A 24,890-nucleotide genomic window follows, 5' to 3' on the forward strand; every position below is an offset into this window, starting at 1 on the left:
AGAAAATTGCCAAAACACATGAAAGCCAGGGCAGCCCTTTTTCTCCATCCATGCAGGTAGACTAGAATGAACAATAAATTAGCATTCAACGCGATGAAGGTGTTCAACAGAAGCAAGGATTGGATGCTAATTAACTGTTCATGGACTGCACACGAAAGCTTTTAACTTGAATACAACTGTGTTGGCCTTCAAGGTGCCTCTGGACTGGGACCTTCAGACAGCCACCCCCTGGATCTAGTCGGCACAACTACCCACCTGGACTCCCGCAGCTGCAGCTCGGCCACATAAATCGCAGTCGAGCACTGTTCGGACTATTGTCCTTTGGATGCTCCACAAAGAAGGAGCTAAACCTGCCTCGCGAGGGAAGGGGGGAGGAACTTCCGTCGTCACCGCAAACCGAAAGGAAGCGGCAAAGAAAGGGCGGAAGTGGGCGAAGCTATTGGGAACCGGGGGAGGGCGGGCGAGACCAAGTGCGCCTTCGAGGGGGAGAGGTGTAGAAGAAGGCGTGAGGCGGCCGAGGGCGCCTGCGCTCACTCGACATGGCGGCGCCGGGGGCCTCGGTGGTGGGGGCCCAGCAGGAGCCGCTGCCGCCCAAGAAGATCGTGGCTCCCACCGTCTCCCAGATCAACGCGGAGTTCGTGACGCAGGTGAGGGTCCCCCGCGGCGGCTGCCGGGATCCATACACGTGTGTCGAAAGGGGCTCTGCGTGGCGACTTCTGGCCCCGGGGTGGGATGGTGGCTCAGTGGCGAAGTTCTCGCCTTCGACCCCGAAGGTCCCAGATTCGCACCTGGCTTAATGTGAGAGACTTTCCCCTGAGGCCCAGGAGAGCCGCTGCCAATCACAGCCGGGGGTGGCTAAGCGGTAGCGCTCTAGATTTCCATGGACTACAATTCCCATGAGCCCCTGCCAGCACATGTAGCCCATGGTCGTCTGGAGGGCTGCCGCTTTGCCATCCCTGCAGTGGACTGCCCTGACTTTGGTGAATGCATAGTCTCAGTCAGTATAAGGCTACTTCATCCGTAGCGGTGCAAATAGGAACTGAGACTGGCGTGTGCACTTTCAGGAACATTTGAAACAGTTTCCTGTAAATGTCAGCTAGAGTAAAGATGTAGAAGTAACCAGGCAATAAATACAGCCTGGAACAGCGCATTTGGTAAGACATTTAAATTGGCATATATAGATGATAAAGGGATTAACAACAGATATGGGAATTGTGTGTGAGTCCAGTGGTTCCCCCAACCAACAAGTTCAGTATTCTCAAGTTGTGTGTCCTGAACTGTTTCAAAAGCGCATGCATCTATAGGTCTATGGACGTATAAAGCTGTTTGCCAACTCTGTTGAGTTAATTCAAAGCAAAAACTGTGGCTAAAAAGTGTTCCAGCAGCATGGGCTGGTGGGTTAAAATATTGATTATGACCTTTTTCTCCTGCTTGTATGTGGTTACAGTAAACCCCTTGGTGACTGCCTTATTTCTTGCCAACTGTTGGCATGCCTGGATTGTCCATAATTTGATGGTAAAATAGTGGCAAATGTAGGAGAATCCTACCAACCCAACTTCCTCTCCTTCTCTTGTATTTTTATTATATTATTTATTTAGATTTTTGTATCACCCTTCCATATGGCTCTGGGCGGTTTACATATAACATCATGGGGTAACTACATAAAATATTGCAACAAGTATAACAATCATAGCATAACATGTTTTTGTTACTGATGGAATTTTGCTTACAAAATGCATACTGATGTACTTTGGATTTGTATTCTGGTTTCCCTTTAGCAAATTGATCGTGTATTTGCAATAAGGGAACTCTCCTTAGTTTGACACAGGGATCAGGTCCAAGGTACACCAGAGATGAAGGACCGAAAATAAGAAAGTATCTGTGCATGTGCAGAGTATATATTGTCTCCACATAATAACCCTAGTCTACTTCTACTCTATCAATTATAATGGTTAGAATATCGGGCTGTAGCATCCTTTTTAACCTTCATACCGTGAAAGATTTTTCAGGGTTCTCTGGAACCCTGGTTGGAAATCCCTGAACTAGAGTATAGGATATCCAAATCCTTACTCTGCAAAGAAAGTTCACTGACATTGGGCTAGTAACCCTCTCTTGGCCTAACCTACCAGACAGGGGAGTTGTTATGAAAAGAAAGTGGAAGAAAGGAGAACAATGTAAATTGCTTGGGGGATCTGCTGGGGAGAAATCTGAGAAATAAGTGAAGAATATATAAATAAAACTAGTGTATTGAAACATTGTCTGGTAATACTTAAAAATCATGCCCGCATTTTTATTTTCCATTATTATAAGGAGAATCAACTATTTCAATGCACACATGTCATTCATAATTGAATAGAGCCACACAGGTATTTTGCCATTTAAACTCTGGTAGTTTTGTATTTACAAACTCAAAACATGATATTGCTTATCCCACTGTAACCTTACCATTGAGGAGGATACCTTCTGGAAAGGTTTACAGGAGACCAAGTTTTCTGAGTATGTATTTTAATGAAATGACTTTTATCTTACAGTTGGCAAATAAGTTCTGGGCACCTCATGTCAAGAAAAGGCTACCTTTTGAGTCAAAGGTAAATAGTTACATTATTGATAATTCTTCTTTAATTTCCTAGTAATTAGTGGAAGTTAGAGGGAATGATTTTTAACTTGTTTTCATGAGGTCCAACCAATATTCCATGTTTTCCAGTTTTAAATAGTTCTGATACCATCTTTTGTTTGTTTGTTGCTTATTTCATTTGATTTTTTCCCCCTTCCAATACCCAGCTATGGGGGCTCAGGACAGTTAACAGCATAAATAAAAATATGAATTTTCTATAAAAACAATTTAACACAATGGCACTCTGGAGTGATAATCAGAGAAGCTTACAGTAAGCCCAGTAAAATTGCCTCAGTGGAATATCTGGAGGAATAATTCTGATTTGCAGACTCTGTGGAACTTAGACATGTTCCTCAGGGCATGAGACTAGACAGAGTCTTCCACCAGGTTGGGTCCACAATCAAAAAATCCCTTGTTCTGGTTGAAAATGAGCTACCCAAGGGGGTCAAACACCTCAACAAGTACTGCATGGGGGATAGGGGTGTTGTCATTTAATGTCTTTTATTCTGTAGGGAGTACTTAGCTTGCTGGGGGGTAAACAGTGGGGAAGGCACTAGCAAACCACCCCGTATTGAGTCTGCCATGAAAACGCTAGAGGGCGTCACCCCAGGGGTCAGACATGACCTGGTGCTTGCACAGGGGATATCTTTACCTATTCTGTAGGGAAACTGCAAATATTTGGCAAAACCATCAGACCTCTTTAAACGAACATAATTTCAGTGAATTTCAAGATACAGGTCCCTGTTTCTTCTCTGGTTCTGTCCATTTACATCAGTGGATTTAGAACGTACAATTCTGCTGTTTGTACTTTTTGGTTTGTTTCACATGTATGAAAATGTTAATATAAAACATTGTTGTATCTTAGGAATGTGGCGATATGGCTGACTTTAGTTACTAGAATTCCTTTTTTTAAAGCCATAATATTAGTAAGAAATCTAACTGAAGTAAGAATTTGTGTGTATGTAAAACAAAAACACCTTTCTTATAGGTTATTGAAGATGTTTACGGAAAAGAAATCGTCAGGTCAAAGTACGTATGGTGTCTTTTTTACTTGCTTTCTTTGTTCTATTACTCTATACTCGTTTTGGAAAAAAAATGAACTGCAAATGTTAAAGTATTAAGAAACAGGATAATGACCTTGAATCTTGTGATATAGTCAGTGAGCTTAATATGAGGTTTATTTCTTGATATGTTCTAGATGTTTCGGAAGGGTTTCATAAAGGCATATTCTGGGCTAGGTACATTTTTCTCAAGTGATTATGATTAAAAATTATTTGTGGTGATGTTTGCCACTTAGTTTCTGTTATGCTTTTTTTTTTAAAGTCAAAGCTGTGTTATTCAGCACCTAGATAACTGCAAAACTGGTTAACCAACATGGCACAGACTTATCCACTGTTGGCTGCTCTTGAACCAGGGCAAGCAGCAAAGGAGTGGGCTCTGTGTCCCAGCCATTGGTCTCACTGGCTTGCAGTGCTGCCGAGCAATGACCGTGACTGTGAACTGACCAAGAAGCACTTTCTGGTGAGAGAGCAGGCTGAGGAGAGGCAAGGAGTCCTTCTCAGCTGTGGGTGCTGCCGACTTCTGCTGAGCCAGTGATACCCATGACTTTCTTCTCTGCTGATTGCTCTTGCATGAAAATTGGAAGAGGAGGGTCAAGGAATGCTCCTTGATCATGGGAGCCACCTCCCTGGCAGCCCCCAAGGGCTAGAGCTGGGCCAGAAGCATTCCCTGCTTCTCTGCTCACTCTTTCCCAAGAGAAGCCTATGAGGAAGTCAGCTGGGATGCCCTGCTTGCCTCTTCACCATCCACTCTCATGCGAGATCAGTTGGAGGAGGGAAGCTGTGATGTTATAAGGCAGTATTAGAGAGCCTTTCAGGTCTCTTAATTGTCACTTGAATCTTGGCCATCACAAAGTTTAGGGCTGTTGTCCTTCTCTATTGGTGTAAAGTAGTTGCTTATAGTTGCAAAAGATAAGTAACGTCTTTTACTGAAATTGGAGTGTTTTTTTGTCTGGTAGCCTGGTTGTAAATCCTGGGAAATGCAATATATAGGATTTTAGGGAAGTAATTGGCTAGAAAATATCATAAAAATAGCCATGATGTATGTCACACACAAAAATGGAAACAGCCTTTTATTTAAAAAAAAAAGTTTTTGTCCTTTCGTGTTGAATTACTAATTTTATACATATTCCTCTGGATTTCTCACTCATGTCATTCTTTGGGTTTCCTAGCTGCTGAATCACATTTCAATTTGTGTTCTCCCATTTTTGATTTGCTCCTTAACTGAAGTTTAAAATATAATCATTGCTGTTCTTGCAGTGCTATCCTAAGCACAGTTAAACCCTCCCAAGCCTATTGACTTGTGTTTGCTCAGAAAGGCTGTCTTATTTGCTGTTGGTTCCATTGGCTGTGATAGTTAGATAGGTTGCTTTTATTTTTGTGCACTGTCTTGAGAATCTTACAATCATAAGGTAGGATAAAATGCCACACTTTCAAAAAATAAAATATTTATAGCTACCAGATTTTTGCCATTTTTAGTCAAGTTATGAGTGAAAGATGCAGACTGTGTTTTTAGGTATGTGCTTATATTTTGTTATGAGCCTCTTGTGGCGCAGAGTGGTAAGGCAGCAGACATGCAGTCTCAAAGCTCTGCCCATGAGGCTGGGAGTTCAATCTCAGCAGCCGGCTCAAGGTTGACTCAGCCTACCATCCTTCCGAGGTCAGTAAAATGAGTACCCATCTTGCTTGCTGGGGGGTAAATGGTAATGACTGGGGAAGGCACTGGCAAAACAGCCTGTATTGAGTCTGCCATGAAAATGCTAGAGGGCGTCACCCCAAGGGTCAGACATGATCCAGTGCTTGCACAGGGGATACCTTTACCTTTACCTTTTATATTTTGTTATATAATGTTGTTAACCAAGTGTAATGGCTATATTGAGCATATCCTGCATTTTTCTCTCTTGCCCTTTTTAAAGTGTGTTACTTTAGCGGATACTGTTCCAATGTACACAAATGTGCATAACCCTAACGAATTGCTGGGATTCAGCAATGAGATTGTACATATATCTATTATCATGTAATAGAGTTTGTTATGTCGAGCAGCTGTCTATCCAGTGGAGTATGAGAGAACTGAAGTTTTTGAAAGGATACAAAATGCTAGCACAAAGTACTCCATAACCAGTAGTACACTGCAACCGTTTAGGCTTGGGAGCAAGCCAGACACAGGAACACACTGAAACACCCTGACCAGACACTGCTAGGGCAGCCATGCCTTGGCTTGTCCTCTGCTACAGGTTGGAATTTCAGGTGCCTCTGAACTCTGATTCTCCACCCCCCCATAGTTTTGCTGATAGCGTGGTCTAGTCAGAACTGGTTTGGCCAGGGGCTCTTGGCCAGTTTCTTTGTCTCCTCACACTGCAGCTCTGGCAGGGGTTAAGCCTATCAACCAGTCAATAGATAGCACCAACTCTAGGATGGTTCCTTTGGCCCAACATCCAGGCTCAATGGAAATTTCCACTAGTCTCCCATCTGGCTTATAACACATACTAAAATAGACCGTGGTATAAAAAGATGAAAACATTTATTGATTATTTATTTAATATTTAAATATATTTCCTGCTACTCCCAAGAACGGCTTGTGGTGGGTTACAAATTATCCCCGATAAGACCCCATTAAAACCATACAGGGGAAATGAATACAATAAAAATCGAAACGAACAAGCATAGCAGAATTAATCAATTCTCCCATCCCCCCAAAACACACCTCATAAAGGCAGTGGGAAGAGGTGGCCATTGATGACACATTGCCCAGCACATCCTAGCACCAGGGAGGCCCCCAATCAGATCTTCCTTACCGCCCCGGCCTCAACTATAGGCCTGGCAGAAAAGCTCCATTTTGCAGGCCCTGCAGAATGCCAAAAAACTCCCGCAGGGCCTGCAGTTCAGCCGGGAGCTCATTCCACCAGGACCAAAAAGGCCCTGTCCTGATTGAGGCTAGGCACACTTCTCTGTGGCCAGGAATGACCAGTAAATTGGTTCCTGCAAAGCTTGGTCTGATTTGCAGTCCACTGCTCAAGCTCACTGCTCCTGCTTCTGTGCTCCTTTAGAGAAAGGATATGTTAGTATCTGTAGCAGTGCACTGCATGAGTTGATGTTGTGCCAGTGGAGAGACGCCCATGCAAAAGTGGCTCCAGTCTCCATTAGCTGCATTCAATGGGATGGCATTTGCATTTGAACTTGAGACAACCAATTTCAGTGAAATTTATAATGCAGCCAGTCACTTCTTTCTTTGGTTTCAGATTTGCGATTCGAAAAATAATGCTTCTAGAGTTCAGGTAAGCACTTTTAGTGCAAGAAATGACTCTGCTAAGGATAATGTGATTATAGACAGAAGTTGGGGGCTGCTCTGGATGAAATTCAAGCCTTGGGGTTTGTGGAGTGAATGGGTTGTTGTTGTTGGTCTGTGCGTGAAGATTTGGAATTAAAGGCTTCTACTGTTGTGGCTGTGTTGATTGTTTCATCCAAACACCAAATTACAATTTTTTGCCTTCTCCACCCACCTGGGTTTTGAGTCAGGATTAAATCAGAGTTTGCAGTCCTGGCGGAAAGGAAGCCATAACAGCAAACTCTTGATTTGCTGGAAGAGTGGGCCTGTTTTTGAGATGTTTGCATGTGAGCCCAAGGATTCCTTACTGAAGACTTGTCTCAACACTAAGTCACTATCTTCACCCTCAGTGTCCTGCCCTCTTTCCCTGGCAAAATGGGGCTGGCCAGCCTTGCAGAAACCATTTAAAGATGACGGCGGTGTATCCTGCTACTTCTTCTGCAGGAGTTGTTGTTTTCACACATTTCTCTACATTGCGGTTGTTCTTTCTGCCTCCTTGAATGGTCACTTCTAAGGCAGAAAAGTCCACTTACAGGTTGGGGGCTGGAGTGAGAAAGGACAAGGAGTGGAAATTGCTTCTCCTTCCTTTTCTGGAAGCATGGCTCCTCTTCACTCCAGCCTGGTGCCTGTTCCTCCGTAGAGAGGTGGGGGGATAAAGAGCTGCAGCAGTGCAGAAGAGCATGGGAACATTCCATGTGCTTTCTGTGCGCCGTAGCTAAGTGCTTGATCCATTATATAAAGTGCTAAAACACCATTATTCAAAATACTGAGATCTCAGCTTTCAGCTTTCTTCTGTGGCTTGTTGTATATTTTGGGCATGTCGTGCTGCTTGGCATATCAGAGGAGCTTCTAAAAGTTTAGCTTGAGTATGATCAAATCCCTAATAAATTTAGATCTGTGCTAACTTTCTAGGGCTTTTGCAATTTTGCTGTTGATAGATCTTGTTTGTATTTTATTTGGCATACTAATTACGTTTTTGAACGCCAACCTGTGTTGCGCTACCTTGCTTTCTCTCAAGGGGCAGTAAGCACGTGCCTTTTGACTACTAAAGCAGTGCCTGTGGCAATGGATCACAACCAGAAGGAATGCTTATTCTCTTTCCCCATGAATAGTCAACATAAATCAGTGTCCACCATTAGGATAATGTACCAAGTAACTCTTCAGTGAACAATGACTTCCTAATGGGTAAATCACCTGCAGTATTTGTTCAAACTGCCTTAAATGCTCCTGTTTTAGTGCAGTAACCTCTTCTTGAAGTAATGTTAGGAACTATTTCCAAAATCATATCGGTTGTGGGTTTTTGTGGTTGTTTTTTTTTTAAGTGGTAGATAATTATGCATTTCTCTACTGGTAAATGGCAAATTACATGGGAAGTAACTTTTTTGTCTCTTCGCTGTTCACAGCCAGTATCTCGAAAATTATTTGTGGATGAATTATTCTCCTGGGGTGTCCAGCAAGGCTTATTTGATGTCAATCTGCTGTATGGTGAACGAAAAGTTCAGAGAGAATGTGCCTGCGTGGGAGGTAATAAACTTCAATTACAGTCAGCCGTAACTTTGATCCCCCAATTTGCAACTTTCTTCTTGCCCACTTAAAGTGTCAGAAGATGTCAGGATGTACAATGCTGTCTGTCGATGTGCCTTGTCTGAAGTCAGCCGCACTTTTCACAAAGGCAGCAGGGGCAACGTGAATAGAAGTAATTGTTTCAGTCATTTCCAGGTGTTTCCCATTTCTTGCTACTTGATAAAGTGTAGCACTTAGCAGTGCTGTTTCTATGGTGCTGAAAGTGGTAGGAGAAATTGTCATTGTTGGAAGAAGACTTGGGTGAAACTGAAGAGCAGCTTAATCTTGGGTCCCTTTTCACTTATGGGAGTAGCATCGCTACAACTCCTTGTGGTTTCGTCTCATGTTCCTGCAGTAACACTAGAGCCTCAAGTGATCAAGGAGAGGAGCTGAGCCATAGGAAATTGGTAATTATAGTGGGGAGGAAGATGTAGAAGCCTGCATTAACTTTAACATGAAGTTGGACGCTAAAGATATATGCCTCTTATTTATAAAGCTACTTGTTTTTGCACATCGCTTGTTTTAATTTGACGCAGTTTAAGGTTTGATCCAGAATTTCATTAATAATTTGCCTCCAAAAGATATTGCATTTGAGCCGCCCTATTTTCCCATCTAGACATTTAAAAGAAAGCCAGAGCACTTTCCATTCTTTTTCAAACGTGTGTTGGAAGCATCCTTGGCTGAGTACGACAGTGAATTCTCACTGCAAGAGCAAACAATACTCCTGCTGTTCCTTGATCACTGTTTCAACAGTTTGGTAAGTTTGAACTGTCACCCATATATCATAAGAGTTGCAGCTTAAGCTGCCTTTGGATATAGTCCAATACAAGGGTGGGGGGGGTGGCTTGGAAGAACCCTCACTGTTCTCTTGCTTAGTTCAGCATGGCCTTTGTACTCTCCAGCAGCTGTCAGGCTTAACGTGGAGCCCCAGGCTATTCAGAAGCCACCAGCAGGTCCTACATGGTCGCTGTGCTGCTGAGCCTAGCACAGCTCTCGGGTGGCATGGCTGCTGCCACCAGGCCCAGCACAGTGCTGCTGCTGCCCCCAGGCTAGCACAGGCCTTGGGCTTTGTGGCAGCTACTGCTGGGCCCAGTGCAGATCCCATACTCTTCCTAGTTGCTGTGTCACTGTTAAGCCCAGCACAGTTCCTGGGCCTCGTGTTGGCTGCCACTGAGCCCAGCATGAATCCCTGGGGTTTGTTTCTGCCACTACTGGATGCTACACAGCCCCCAGCCTCTTCCACCTGCCAAGTTACATGTGTTCTCTGTGCTTGTTCAAAGGCTGCTGTTTTGCTTTTGGGGAATTTAAACTCCCCATTAAAAAAAAAATCAGATTTTTTTGTAAACCTGGGGAGTACCCAAAGTTTTACTGAAAAATCTGTTTAGCCTCCATGTAGCCTTGATCCATGTATTTATCTCTCCACAGATGGGGGGGGCATATGGCTAATAATACATAGATTGCCAAGGGTACTATCTTCCTATAGCAGTTTGCCTCTTGACCCTTTGCTGTTCTGTTAATTTTGCCATTATTACATTAGACTGCAGAGGGCCATATGGAGTCAGTCTCAAGGAAGGGTTGTCCTTCAAAGGGGGACTATCCTTTGCTTGAAGACACATCAAGACCTGGATTTGATATTGCATAACCTTAATTACATTCAGGGACCCAGGGACGAGGAAGAGAATTTTTTTTTATATGAATATGCTTCAAATGCAATTTCAAAAAAAATAAGCAGCAACAAAAATCCACTATGTATGTAAGGCCAATAATATATTCCTGGATTCTACCAGTATCTATGCAGATGTATACATCAAGAACCATTAATTCATGCCCAGCTTACAATGCATGGTGCTAGGTTCTGAGACACTGTGCCAGTAAAAGAAAAGGATTTGCTGAACTTGTCACTTTAATTGCAAATGTATTGTTGATTGTATGTTGAATATGAATTAATAGTTTTTGATGTATAAATTTGCACTGATCCTGGTAGAATCCAGGAATATATAATTGGCCTTGCATACATAGTGGATTTTTGCTTTGTTTTTTTGTATCTTCACCCTGTCTCTGTTGTTGAGATAGTGATTAAATGTTATTTCATGCTTTCTTTCTGTAAGCATTTTATAAAGTTTTATAATAAAGGTGACACTTACATTAGGCCTTTTTGGAAAGGATGGTTTAGAAACCTGAAAACTTAAAACGAGCGTGGCTGTAGTGTGCAAGTCACTCGGCCCACAGACCGTCCCTGAGAAATAGACCCGGGAGATAATTCCTTCCACATTTTTGAGCCATCCACCAAAACACAAGCCATGTTTGGTGGCTTAGCAAAGTCTCACGAAGGTTGAAGTTGCATTAAGTGGGGCTTGTCAAGCATCTGCTTGTTGGCTTGAAGGCACATGTGTTGCAGAGGCCTGCGAAAGTACCGTTACTTATTGTATTGAATTTCTTGGGACAGGAAGTGGATTTAATCAGAGCACAAGTCCAGCAGCTCATCTCCTTGCCCATGTGGATGGGCCTGCAACCTGTAAGTCTTCTGTGACAAATGTATTATTTTATTTAAAGTTTGTTTTGTTTTGAGTATTTAAATATATCTTGTACTTCCCCCTCACCTTGGGGCAGCTGATGAATATCCAAATGCAAATTACCTCCAGAGACCCATATAGGGTTTTAGATAGCAAAGTTTATATATATATACGTCCTAACTGAGATGATAGCCAAGAAGACCACTGCCAGCTAAAAACTGTGAAGGTCTTCTGAGAGCTGCGGTTAAGTGCTAAGGGCTGCCCTGGGGCATGTTCCATCACATTGGTGGCTCCATTTGTCCCTGAGCTACTGAACAGAGGAGTAGGCAGGGTTGATAAATGAAAACATGGGTCCAAGGAGTCTGTTCATGACAATTTCTACTGTCAGGGATTCTTTATTTGCAAAGTATGGAATTCACTGATTTCCTGATCTCTCACAAGTGCAGTCTTGTCAAGAAAGGCAAGCGGAAAGTTTGTTTTTAAGGGGGGCTGTACAGGAGATCAGTTAGGCGAATGACAACTCAAAAGAGCTTTATTTTGTTCTCACTGTCACAGGCTCGTCTGGAACTCGAATTAAAAAAGACACCAAAGCTTCGGAAATTTTGGAATTTGATCAGGAAGAATGACGAGAAAATGGATGAGACTACACGACTGCAGTAAGCGAACAGGAGCTGTACATGACGCTTCAACTTTGGTTTGGAGCTCTGGCTTTGAGATAAATGGCAACCCCTGTGCTGAGGTGGACAAGGCCTGTTTAATGTCCTGTTTTTTATGTGATGTGTATGTCAAGAGCTGAGCACGTTGCAGGTGGGGGCATGATTTTTGCCATGGCAGCCCTCTAGCTCCCATCTCATGATACTCCTGGCAGACCCCCAGAAACAGTGTTTCTTGAGGCAGTTGGGCTATAGTGAAGGCAGGGCAATTGTGCTTCCATACACAGAATCTAGATGGTATGCAGCCCAATGTAGCAAAGGCCTAGGCAGAGGAGGGTGGGGTTAAAAATCATAGAACCATAGAGTTGGAAGGGGCTACACAGACTAGGAGGAGATGGAGGAAGACTTCTTATTTTTTTATTTTTTTCATGCCTTCTAATAGGGATCGTGCCCTGCCCTTGTTTTTAGTTACAAGGGTCAGAGTGGTTGCACTTAGTGACTGATTATTACCTATTCTTGAATGTTGCACAGTGAAGCCAGCCAACAGTATTCCTGAATGGCCATCCAGCACTTCTCTATTAAACAAATGTTCATCTGAGCTGCAACCCATTGTACTTTTTGTTAGAAGTATACTTTTGAAATGCATGAGGATTGTGTGCTGGAAGTTTGAACAACAACATTGTGCTCTGTACTTTCTTTTTTAAAAAAATCAGCATGGTGAGTGGTTCCCCTCCCTTCACATGTAAGACATATTGTAAGACTCCCCTCCCTGTAAGACATTCTACAATGTCTTTTCTTCTTTAACTGGTTCTGCATACATGTAGAGTGTTTACTGAAATGCAGGACCAGGCTTCTTCCCAGGCATGTCATCAAAATATTTTTAAAGGGAAGGTAATCTTAGGTTCGTAGGTAAGTTAGAGCTGTGTCCATTAATACATTTTTGTATTAACCTTTTGAAGGAATCATCTTGCTTTTGAGGAGGGATCGTATCTCTTGTGTGACACTGGCCTTCCCAGGCATATCTGCAAAACCAGTTACAATCTGTTGTCTATAAGATATTCTCCCTAGCACAGTCTGGAACTAGCTCTTCATCCAGTTTGCAGTGGGGGATATACAGTGGGGAAAACTTGTACAGTTTGGGTGTACAAAGCATTGTAATCTCTCACATCAGAGTCAATGTAGGAGCTTCATTTTCATTTGATACAATTAATAAATCAGCCTGGTATAATTATTTTCCAGAGCATACAAAGAAAGGCTGTTTCTTTCACAACTGATCCAGAAATTCATCTCTGTATTGAAATCGATCCCCATTTCAGGTATGTAAATATTTCTATGTATAATATGTTTTCAGGCCCTTGGGTCACAATTCTCCCCAGGGATGCCACTTCATTTATTAGCATGGCCTAAAGGAGTCGACACCCAAGGAGTGCAAATATTGCCATGTTACTGATCACTCTGTTCAGTCATTGGTTCCCCAGGTTAACAGTCACCCTGAAGCGTAGGTGGTTTGCTCCTTAATACCGCCATCACCTTTTACCCAGGTTCTTAGTTGGCTTTCCCAGCTGAGGTTTGTTGCCAGGTCTTTGTAAATCTTACCTCTTGTAAGGCTGACACTTGAGGTAGCTAAGCCACCAAGGCCTAGTTTTGCCCCTTGTCTAGGAATGCCATCTTCCTGGTCCAGGGGAATCTGCTGACCTGGTTGGCTACTCCCCTTCCCTGCTCTTAGCTCATTCCAGCCAGCTGCTTCCTTCCCCACCTGTTTCAGCTGGGACAGTTTCATGTTCTTGGTTCCCTGTGGCTATTCCTGATTAGTTCTTTTCTCCTATGGGAAACCTTTGTCCTCCCTCAGAAATGAACACTGGGTCTCCTTCTTCCTCTCTGCTCTTCCCATGAGCTTGCAGACCCTCAGGGCACGTCTTTCTGCTCCATGGCTGTGTTGTTGAAATGTTCAGGAATGTGCCCCAATTCCTTTCCTCCTCTTCCAGGTCTAGGCTGCCCCAGGATGTACACGTGCATAAAATTGCAAATCTGCATGATTGTTTTTTGTTTTTGTTTTTGTTTTGGCGGGGGGGGGGAGAATGTGGAATCTAATCCTTCCCCTTCATAATGAATTGATTGTTGGGATGGCTGAGTTGGGGAAGGGGGTCAAAGAAAGCTTCCTTCACAGCCAGTGGCCATCAGATCCTGTCCCCACCATCCCCACTGACACATTCCCTTTAGGTGTGAAGAGTGGTAGTCTGCCTCCCTTGCTCCTCAGAATGATAGGTGAGAAAAGAAACTGGTCTGGAAGGCTATACAAATGTGTGTGCTTTTCTGAGTATCCCCTTGACTAAATTGATGGAGGTGCAACACAGCTGGGTCAATGGGTTCATCTTCAAGGCTTCTGTGCAGTCCCACATGGGGGCTGCACTTTCACAGGCCTGTCTAGGAGAGGAGCTAGCGGGCTTTTCTGATAACATTTTGTAGTTCCCGAAAATGCTCCCTGAGGAGGCTGATTTTCCTGCCCAAAGTCACGTGATGTGGGAGGGACGAGCACTCTTCCCTCAGTTCTCTTTTTGCTGCCCGGACTATTTTCAGTGAGCCGAATCTTGTGTTCTGAGCCCCGAGCTGAAGCAGGAGACTCGGGGGGGGGGGCAGGCTGAGGGGATGTGGCGCCCAGGCAGGGGGGGCCTCCCACACCCAGCCACTGCCCACTAGTGCCTGCTGTATTTTGGCAACAGCGGCCTTAAATTCTAGTCAAATATAACTCATGAACTCAGCAAAGGAACAAATGTTATCTTAGTTGCATAGTGGTTGGTGTTGGCCTACGATCTGGTGATCCAGGTTCAGATCCGTACTCCCTCATGGATGCTCTCTCGGCGACCTTGAGTCTGACATCCACTCGCAGCTTAACTTCCAACACGGGTAAAATAGAGGAGGGCGTTGTAAGCCATCCTCATTTGGGAAAAAAGTTGGTTTAATTTTCTAAATAACCAAAAGCAGTGTATGCAAAACCAAGGGCCAATTTTCATAACAATTCATACAGTAATAATTCATAAAGTAATAATTAATATGCAATTAGTTTTGTGTTGAAATGGCATGTTTAGTACGTGAACCATTCAATGGAAGAAGGCTTGCAAGTTTGTGGTTCTTGCCATGTCATCTGGTTGGGGCTTATAGAGAAGAATATTCAGCTTTGTAGACTAGGCCTAATTGGAAAACCTACGAGCCAGTTCACAACTGCATCAAATCTTTTTGATAGTCTCATGATAATTTCAAACAAATAAAGGTTTCAATTGGGTTTTTTACCCTCCTTCTATTCATTTAAATAGTTTACTTTGCATACCCATAAAAGTTTATGGAAGAAGATGGAGCTCTACAGTTTTTGTACAGATCATTTCTTAAGGTGCCCTGGCTTCTTTACTTGATATTGCTTTGGGATTTTTAAACAATACGTTAAGATTTGAAGTTTTCCTCTAAACTGTACTTTTCTTCCTGCTACTCCCAGAAGTAGACCACATAAGTAAATGTGGTTATTGAATCACTAGCAGCAAAGCCCATTTTAAAAATGGGCTTTGAAAGGGGTCTAAGGAAGAAGAAGAGTTGGTTCTTTTATGCCGCTTTTCCCTTCCCAAAGCAGCTTACAGTTGCCTTCCCATTCCTCTCCCCAAAAGAGACACCCTGTGGGGTGGGTGAGGCTGAGAGAGCCCTGATATTCCTGCTCGATCAGAACAGTTTTATCAGTGCCGTGGAGAGCCCAAGGTCACCCAGCTGGTTGCATGTGGGAGAGCGCAGAATCGAACCCGGCATGCCAGATTAGAAGTCCGCACTCCTAACCACTACACAAAACTGGCTCTCTCTCTCTCAAACTGGGTCATGGGAAGGCCCCCCCCCCCCGCAGCTCGCTCCCCGCAGCAGTGTACCATCAGCCGGCTTAGCGGGCTGAAGGGACAGTGGAAAGCCCCTCCCCCCGGCTCCCTTCCAGCGCCAGTGTCCCTTAGGGCCGCAAAGCCTTGTCACTACGTGAGTGAGGCGGCAACAGGGCTCCCTGGAAGTGGGAGCATCCCTGCGGGCCACAGAGAGGCTCCAACCCCCCCCCCCACACTTCCTCGAAGCAGGAGTGTCCCTGTTGGCCACAAAGCCCTGTCACAGCCTCTGCGAGACCTCTGCGAAGGCGGTGACAGGGTTTTGCGGCCCGCAGGTAGGCTTCAACCCCTACTCCCCCCCGCTCCCTCAAAGCGGGAGGATCTCTGCGGGCCATATCACCAGGGAAATATGAGCTTTGCTGGCCGCACTCTGATTGGCCCTATTCCATCTCAGACAGCCAGGGCACTCTCCACCCCCAGGGCTGTTTCATAAATATTAAGAGGGAACAATGGATAAGGATAGCAGAATTGTAGTTCCAAAGAAAGAAAATGATGATTTCCCACCTACTGGACAAGTTGCTAGCAATTATTGCTAACTTTGGTTTTATTAAAAAGTCCCAATTAAAAATTGTGTTATTAATCAATTCCAGGGTTAGTCTTCATGTTCTCTGTGTTTGTTTTCAGGTTCTCTTTCTATGGATAAAGTGCACTACTGTGAAAGATTTGTTGAACTTATGATCGATCTAGAGGTAAGATTTATTCATAGTCGTCTGTACTGCCATCTAAAAAAATACATGCTTTGTTTCTACCAATGCTTAAAGCTGTGGACCCCATGAATTTAACTGGTGAAATTATCTTTCATGAGACTGACGCATCTCACCTGAAGCATAGACTCTGTTCATTTCAGTGGGATGTTGGCAGTAATCTCAGGGCACTTGCATTGAAATGAGTAGCAATTGTTCAGCAGGAACAGGGTTTGGAGCATTTGGTCAGCAGCTACCTTTCCTGGAGAAGCGCTTTAAGAAATAAGGGCATGATGGTGGTCCAGCACTTCCTCCTACACCTGCAAGTTCCATTGCTGAGCATTCTACTTTCTCTGTGCCTGACTGCCGGAAGCCCAGTGGGCAGCCTTCAGGAGGCCAGCTTCAACCCAGGGGCCAGCAGCTGCTGATGCTGGCAGAACAAACTGCATGCAAAAGATCTCATTCAAATATGAGAGTTGACATGTAGTCGGCAGTGATCTCAGTATATTCAAGGGGCTAGCTATGTTGGTCTGAACCAGCAAAACAAAGTTCAAGTCCAGTGGCCCCTTTAAGACTGACAGTTTTATTCATGGTGTAAGCTTTCGTGTGCACAGCATACGGCAAAGAACTGCCTGGTGATGTGTGCTGTGCATACGAAAACATACACCTTGAATGGTGTATGAAACTTGGTTCACCTTAAAGGTGCAGTTGTACTCAAACTTTGTTCTAAAATGTGACTGTCCTTAATAGCCTTTGGGCTTCTGTATTCTTGGTGCGTGTTTAGTGTGCTGCTTCGGGCAACAAAGCATCAAAAAAGTAGTATGCCTTTCTCACCACTACTCAAGAATGATTACAATTTTTTTTTCAAAAATGCAGTAGGCACTGCATGAGATATGCAATAAATGGGGCAATGATTGGATTACAAAGCTAGAGCAAAATGTACTAAAACTAGCATGTGACCTATTGTAAGCAATGACAGAATTTGGAAAACAGAGCCATAAGATCAAGATGAAGCACAATAAACAGTGCCATACATTACAGCACTGATAAAAGCACACACCAGAACAATTCCATTCCCCTTCAAACCTCATGTAAGCAACTGTGGCTCTGTGAAGCAGCTAGAGAGTAACTCCTGGTCTCATGGGCTGTGCATCCAGAGAGGGCCACTTCTGAGGCTGCCTGTCCTGCATTGAAACGACCTCTACGCAAAGGTTGCTCCAGGAAGCTCATTTGCTTTGCCGTGCAAACTGACCCCACATGTCTTAGCTAGCAGCCTCTGTGTTGCCGCCAGGACTGCGGCATGAAACCGGCACCCAGTGCGAGCAGCCTCACCGTGGTGACTGTATTGTGAGCAGCAGCAACGCTTAGAACACGGCTTGGTTTAGCGACGATATTAGCAGCATTCTTCCGGACTTCGCTGAAGCTGCTGTTTGGAATACTAAAGGAATGAGTTCATGCATCAGTAATTGGCAGGGCTTGCTTCACACATGAGTAGCCATTTTTATTTTAAATTATTTCAGGTCCAGAAAGTCTGTGGAAGTGATGGATCTGGCACTTATTGTTCAGAAGCGGTTGGGCACAAGACGTAGAGGCTTTAATCTTTCATACGAGGGCAAGAGAGCTTGGTATTTGGGGCTCTGCGTCTCCGGGGAGTGCTGCGGTTGGTATCATGAAGCCCAGTCCCTCTGACATGCAGGATTCTGCCCCCAGAGAGATGGTATGGCAAGCGTTCAGCTGGGACACTCTTGGCTCTTTGCCAAAATGCCACACAGCAGAACATTTCACATTGGTTCTTTCTGCACCGCACATCACAGGAGGCTTAAAAGAGTTCAGAGTGTGTCTGAAGCCTGTTGGGCTGATTGGACCTGGCATGCAGAAATCGGCTATAAAAAGCCATCACGTTTGTTCTTCCCCTCCGGCTTGTCCCATCTGAGCAGACCATCTTTGCATGTATTTCTGGTCCCCTTTGCATCCCCTTGAGGCATTTCAGAGCTTCATATTAGGTTACATCCATATGAGGATTGAGTCTAAACTATTTGAGCATTCCACTGCTTAGCAAAGATATGAATGGGATGAGAGCGGTCCGTGCACTCTGACTAGTTCACTTCTCTGTTGGCAATAGGGTACTTTATGTGGAAAAGAAATGTATACTTGAGCTGTTCTGGTGCTATTGCTGTAGTAGTAGAAAGTGCCATCAAGTCAAGGGACTCCATGGGCTTTTCAAGGCAACAGTCATACTGAGGTGCTTTGCTATTGGCTGCCTCTGCACAGCAACCCTGTTATCCTTTGGTGATCTTCTGTCCAAATACTGTTAAGGGCAACTTCCAAAATCTGACCAGCCAGGTATTGCTAGCACTGGTTGGTAATAAGTTGTATATTTTTGGTTGCTGAATTTTTCTTTGTGTCATTTTTTTTTTGTTAATTTGTACTTACGTTTATTCTCATGCAGTGTTCCAAGGGGATTGTTGTTGTTGTTGTTGTTAGGTGCAAAGTCGTGTCTGACCCATCACGGCCCCATGGACAATGATCCTCCAGGCCTTCCTGTCCTCTACCATTCCCCGGAGTCCATTTAAGTTCACACTGACTGCTTCAGTGACTCCATCCAGCCACTTCATTCTCTGTTGTCCCTTTCTTCTTCTGAATCATAGAATCATACAGTTGAAAGGGGCCACTCAGGCCATCTAGTCCAATCCCCTGCTCAACACAGGTTCAGCCCAAAGCATTCTAAAGCATCCAAGAAAGGTGTGTATCCAACCTTTGCTTGAAGACTCCCAGTGAAGTCTTTTGCCCTCAATCGCTCCCAGCATTAGGCTCTTCTCCAGGAGTCCTTCCTTCTCATGGGGTTGCCAAAGTATTTGAGTTTCATCTTCAGGATCTGGCCTTCTAAGGAGCAGTCAGGGCTGATCTCCTCTAGGACTGACTGGTTTGTTCGCCTTGCAGTCTAAGGGACTGGCAAGAGTCTTCTCCAGCACCAGAGTTTAAAAGCTTCAATTCTTTGACGCTCGGCCTTCCTTATGGTCCAACTTTCACAGCCATACATTGCAACTGGGAAGACCTTAGCCTCGACTAGACGCACTTTTGTTGGCAGGGTGATATCTCTGTTTTTTAGGATGCTGTCTAAGATTTGCCATAGCTTTCCTCCCCAGGAGTAAGTGTATTTTAATTTCTTTGCTGCAGTTTCCATCAGCAGTGATCTTGGAGCCCAGGAAAATAAAATCTGTCATTACCTCCATTTCTTTCCCATCTTCCCCATCTATTTGCCAGGAGGGATTCTTGTAGGCTTTCCCTATTCCCATATTAAGTCTGTTGCCTCAGCTTTCCCCTATACCCATTTTATTTTTCTTCATGTCAATAAGATCACATTTTCTTACCTTTTCTCATTCAGTTTTGGATTCTGTGACTTAATTTGGAGTTCTTTTACTGAGATTTATGTTCATTTTATTCTTTTTTTAAATAAGAATTTTAAAAAGTTTATTCTTGGTCTTCTACTTGCTGGTTTCATTGCTAATACCTTATTGTCTGCCTAAATTAAATTATAAACCTGTTGAGCATAGCTTGTCCTTAAATATGTTTTCTTCCATGCTTTGCGAGATTCTTAAAAAACACAGAAGTACAGTAGACAAGATTTGGGCCTGCAAAGGAATTGCAGAGAGGACAAAATAAATCAGCAGATTCTCCCCCTGCCCCCTTGCCTGGTTCAGTAAAATCTGCCAAGCTTTGGGATTATCACTAATGAATAGAGGTCACAGAGGTGGACACAGCAAACAAGAAGACGACGGCAAAAACTCTGTCAGATGAGTTCTTCTTCTTGTAAGCTTTGGGTCTAGGCAGGTAGCTTTCTGCTCATGTAGTCCTGAACCTCAGCAGTCTAGCTGGAACCTTGTGATAAAATGTGAAAAGGAGAGTTTTAAAAACAATTTTTAACCTCTTTCTATTTTGTGACAAGGAAGTTGGGAATGTATTTCTCTTGAGCGTGCAGTCCTTCAATACTGATTTCATCCTTTATTTCCACTACTGGCAGCTGTTAGGAGATCCGCCCCTTTCATAGGACAAATTGGCTTGAGTATGTATAATTTAGGATTGTAGGAACTATATGGGGGGGGGGGGGTAGGACTCTTTTTTGTGCCTCCTGACTAACTGTCCCCTCCAGCATATGATAAGTTCTAGAGCCTTGAGCAAGCCAGTTTTCTTGATCTCCTTTTCCCACTGTTTTGCTTCTCTACTGATAGGTACATGACTGTCAAGATTGCTACTGGAAAGGGTGATATGACTGCAGCCTTAGGGCAACTAATCCCCATCAACTTTTTATAAATGACTGAATTCCAGCCAGTATTCTGGTTGTTAACAAAGCCTTCTATGCCATATACTGAGTTGTTTATGGTATGTTGTTCTTTATTCTAGGCCTTGCTTCCAACACGGCGATGGTTTAATACTATCCTAGATGATTCCCACCTAGTTGTGCACTGCTACTTATCCAATCTGGCCAAAAGAGACAAGGAGGGCCATCTTTTCTGCCAGGTGAGATTTCCTGCTGTTTCGGAAAGGCTGATCTGAATAGCTAGCCAATGGAATGCTACATTTATTACCCATCACAAATGAAATGTGATGATTGGTGATAATCATTATTATTATTATTTAAAATATTACGTAGTCACCTTTCTGCCTTGCAGAACACAAGGTGACTTACAGTATAAATAAAAATAAAACAACAGATATAAAACACCTAAGAGACAAGAGTTTAAAATCTCAGTTCAAGTTGCCAGTAAATGAAAACTAAATTAGTCAAATAAAACTGTCTTCAGCAGCCTCCTGAAGATTGAAAGTGAGGGGGCCAGGCACATCTTCCTGAAGAGATTGTTCCAGAATTGTGGGGCTGCCACTGAAAATGTTCTCTCTTATGTGCTTTTGATTGGTGGAATAGTCAGGACAGAAGTGCAAAAAACCTAGTTTGGTTCAGGGGCCCCACCCAAACTGAAACAGTCCAGTGTATTTGATTCTCCCTTTTCCCCATGGCCAGGAGAAAGGAGGTGGGACTGCTTGGAAGGGACTTTCCTTCCACCTTTCTTCCAGCTGAAACTTGAAACATGGCCAGGAGAAAAGGGAGAGGAAATGCCCATTAGTTTCACTTCCCCCTGCTTTTTTTTTGGGGGGGGGGGCAGTGAAACTCGGGTGTTTAATGACTCACAGCCATTTAAACCTAGCAGCTGGGTCTGCCAGTTAGCTGCTAGGTTTAAATGGCTGGGAGTCATTTAACCCTTTGCTAAGGGGGAAGACAAACCAAAGTGTTTTATGTTTGGCAGCCATTTAAACCTAATTGCTGAGCAGGTCCATGGGTTTTACTCCCCTTTGAAGGGGGAAAAGTAAAACCAAAGGGTGAAATGGCTGCCAACCAGCCATTAAACCTAATACGTTACTGGTGGTTCACACATCGCTCCACTGCCAGATGTAAATTGATTGCACCACAGCCAAAGTGAACTGGCCACAAGTCTGGTAAATATTTGGAGAAGGCATTTTCCCTGAACATCAAGTTCAGGCCACATTTCAGTTGTGAACTGATTTGTGCCCATCCCTAGTCTCTCCTACAATCTTAGTTCCTGGCCCAAAACATGTGGGATAAGATGGTCCTTCAGATGCCCTGGTCCCAAGTCATATAGTGCTTTGACTAACGCAACCAACACATGGAATCGGGCTTAGGGTGGGTGGGTAGCCAGTAGAATTGTAGTATATCCAGATCACATGCTTTCTGTAGTTGGCCCTAATCAGTAGCATAGTTGCAGCCAGATTGGTGTAGTGGTTAGGAGTGTGGACTTCTAATCTGGCATGCCAGGTTCGATTCTGCGCTCCCCCACATGCAGCCAGCTGGATAACCTTGGCCTCGCCACGGCACTGATAAAACTGTTCTGACCGGGCAGTGATATCAGGGCTCTCTCAGCTTCATCTTCTTCTTCTTCTTCTTTGTCTTCTTCTTCGTCTTCTTCTCGTTCTTCTTCTTCTTAGTGGCATGCCTGATGGCTGCCTGCTCCGCCACTACCTGCTCTCAAGCAAGAACAAGGGGTGAAGGAGCAGTCTATGGATCTCTCCTCTAGGGGCTACTTGACTGGACTGCTGCCGCACAAGCAGGATGCCCTGTCTGCTCCTCTGCACACACCTGCATGGGCGGGTGTGCCGCAGAGGAGCAGTTGGCGTGTCCCTGCCATGCCAGCATTGAGCAGGTCATGGTGGGGAGCGGGTTGTGTGGCCCAGCCTGACTCCAGCCACGACTGACAGCCACTTGACACTATTGGATTGTAAAGGCTTGCATTCCTGGCTTCTTTGGAGAACTGGCCAGTTGCAGTTCCTTGTCGATCTTGGTCACAGAAGTCATTACTGTCATTTATTTTACTTATTTTAACGTCAGTATTCAGCAGCATAAAATAATATTCCTTAAAACAGCCTGATATCAGGCCATCAAATCAGCACTAAAAACTTTGGGACCCTTCAGTTAAAAGCTTGGGCAAGGAGACATGTTTTAGCCTGATGCTTAGAAAGCAACAGGTTAGATGCCAGGGTGAGCCTCAAGGGGAAGGACCTTGCAAATGTCAGGTGCCACTGTCGAAAAAGTAGAAGAATAAGAGTTGGTTCTTATATGCTGCTTTTCTTTACCTGAAAAAGTCTCAAAGTGGCTTACATTCACCCTCCCATTCCTCTCCCCTGTGAGGTAGGTGAGGCTGAGAGAGCCCTGCTCAGTGAGAACAGTACTGGAAAAACACTTGCCACCCCATTGACCTCTGCAGGTATAGGGTTACAGAGCGTACACCTTTGGTATAGCTTAGTCGGTATGGCAGGTAGTCCTTTGAGTACTCGCTCCTTATCCTTGCTCTGGAAACTACAACTGGACCAGAATATGGCGGACAAGGTCCTCACAGGAAGACGTTGGAGGACACATGTTTGACCAGTGCTCTGACAACTGCACTGAGTCCTGTTTGAATTTCAGATCAAGTTTTAGGTACTGGTACTTACCCATAAGGCCATTTGCAGTCCGGGCCCTGCATATCTGAGAGACTGCCTTTCTATCTATATGCTCCAAAGAATATTCTGCTCCTCAGGTTCCAATCAGTTGATGGTCTCTGCCCCCAAGGAAATGAGTCTGGCCTCAACCAGGGCCATGATGTTCTCTGTCCTGGCCCCTACCTGGTGGAATGAGCTCCCAGAGCAGCTCTGGTCCCTGACAGAGCTAGCACAGCACCACACGGCCTGCAAGATGAAGCTCTTCTGCTAGGCTTATGGTTGGGGCCAGTGAAATGCCAACATTTACTGCCCTCCTCTTACTAAAGTTGCCCCCTGACCACAGTCTAGCTTTGCGAGATCTGCCTGCATCTCAATCTGGGACTATGGATGCTGGTGCTGCTACTGATGCTAATTTAAATTGTCACTTCAATTTGATTTTAAATGTTTTGGGGGTTTTTTTTAGAAATTTTAATTGTTAAGTATTTTATGTTGTTATTATGGTGTTTTAATATGATGTACTCCTCCCTGGAGGATCATTGGATCATTGGAGGCCTGGAGGATCATTGTCCATGGGGTCGCGATGGGTCGGACACGACTTTGCACCTAAAAACAACAACACTCCTCCCTGAGCTGGCTTGCTGGAAGCGCAATACAGAAATGTAATAAATAAATACTCTGGGCCCAAACTATTTAGGGTCTTAAAGATAAAATATTTGAATGGTGCTTGAAAGCAATCGGGCAAATTTCTTGGGCCGTTAGGCTTTATTTAATAGAGAATTTATCTCTTTAATCACTACCCTTTAAAGTGTAGACACAATATGTCTGCTAATAACAGTATTAAAATATTGGTGGTTTTGACCCTCCCACAATGCTTATGACTTATCAGGATAATTCAACAAACCAGGTAACCTGGTTTATCATTAATTTGTTTCAGCTTTTAGACATGCTAAAATTCTATACGGGCTTTGAAATTAATGACCAGACTGGAAATGCATTAACAGAGAATGAGATGACCACCATTCACTACGACAGAATTACTTCCCTCCAGGTAGATAATGCCCTCTGTTTCCACAGTTAAATGTTTATTATCATTTCAGGTAGCGTACCTTTTTGTTAAAATTATTGTATAGTAATTGCAAAAACATTTTGTCGTACTGGGATCAGAGCCTCTTTTTATTTCTTTCCATATGACTGTTCAGAATGTCCTGGAGCCCTACACATTAGCTTATATTGAGTATTCAGATAAGAGGTGATGACTAGCTTGAAAAAGACCATGGCTTCATTTGTACACTTAGCAACAATCTCTCTTAACACATTTGATCCTGCCTGTTCTTATGAACAAGCACAAGTTATCAGTCAGTGGTCATCCAGGAATCTGACAGTTTCAGATTGGTTACTGAATGTCAGTGGCCGAATGTACATCCTTGGTCCTTGAATGTATTATGGTGGCTGATTGGAGGAACTGCTCAAAGTTGGCCACGTCCATTATACCATCTTCTACCAGTTGGGTACAGTCCAGAGTGAATGTCAAGTCCAGCTTCTTCTCTTTGCCGCCCTTTGTGGGAAGCTTCTTTGCAAGTGCCAGGGCA

At 44.0% G+C, this 24,890-nt stretch overlaps 1 protein-coding gene across 2 annotated transcripts in view; it reads left to right on the forward strand.

Moving 5' to 3' along the window:
- The first annotated feature begins 453 nt into the window (after positions 1 to 453).
- The window catches only part of AQR (aquarius intron-binding spliceosomal factor), a 59,707-nt gene continuing 35,270 nt past the window's right edge, over positions 454 to 24,890 (forward strand). The window contains exons 1-12 of one of the 2 annotated variants that reach the window (XM_077322986.1): positions 454 to 647; positions 2,532 to 2,588; positions 3,603 to 3,643; positions 6,912 to 6,947; positions 8,401 to 8,521; positions 9,177 to 9,317; positions 11,007 to 11,075; positions 11,629 to 11,729; positions 12,966 to 13,042; positions 16,256 to 16,320; positions 20,716 to 20,832; positions 24,236 to 24,349. In XM_077322986.1, coding sequence (XP_077179101.1) covers positions 540 to 647; positions 2,532 to 2,588; positions 3,603 to 3,643; positions 6,912 to 6,947; positions 8,401 to 8,521; positions 9,177 to 9,317; positions 11,007 to 11,075; positions 11,629 to 11,729; positions 12,966 to 13,042; positions 16,256 to 16,320; positions 20,716 to 20,832; positions 24,236 to 24,349 — 1,047 coding nt within the window. In that variant the 5' untranslated portion in view covers positions 454 to 539. The remainder of the gene's footprint in view (positions 648 to 2,531; positions 2,589 to 3,602; positions 3,644 to 6,911; positions 6,948 to 8,400; positions 8,522 to 9,176; positions 9,318 to 11,006; positions 11,076 to 11,628; positions 11,730 to 12,965; positions 13,043 to 16,255; positions 16,321 to 20,715; positions 20,833 to 24,235; positions 24,350 to 24,890) is intronic. The other variant, XM_077322985.1, reaches the window with a different exon arrangement.

This window comes from Paroedura picta, chromosome 2 (assembly GCF_049243985.1).
Source record: "Paroedura picta isolate Pp20150507F chromosome 2, Ppicta_v3.0, whole genome shotgun sequence".
Taxonomy (NCBI): domain Eukaryota; kingdom Metazoa; phylum Chordata; class Lepidosauria; order Squamata; family Gekkonidae; genus Paroedura; species Paroedura picta.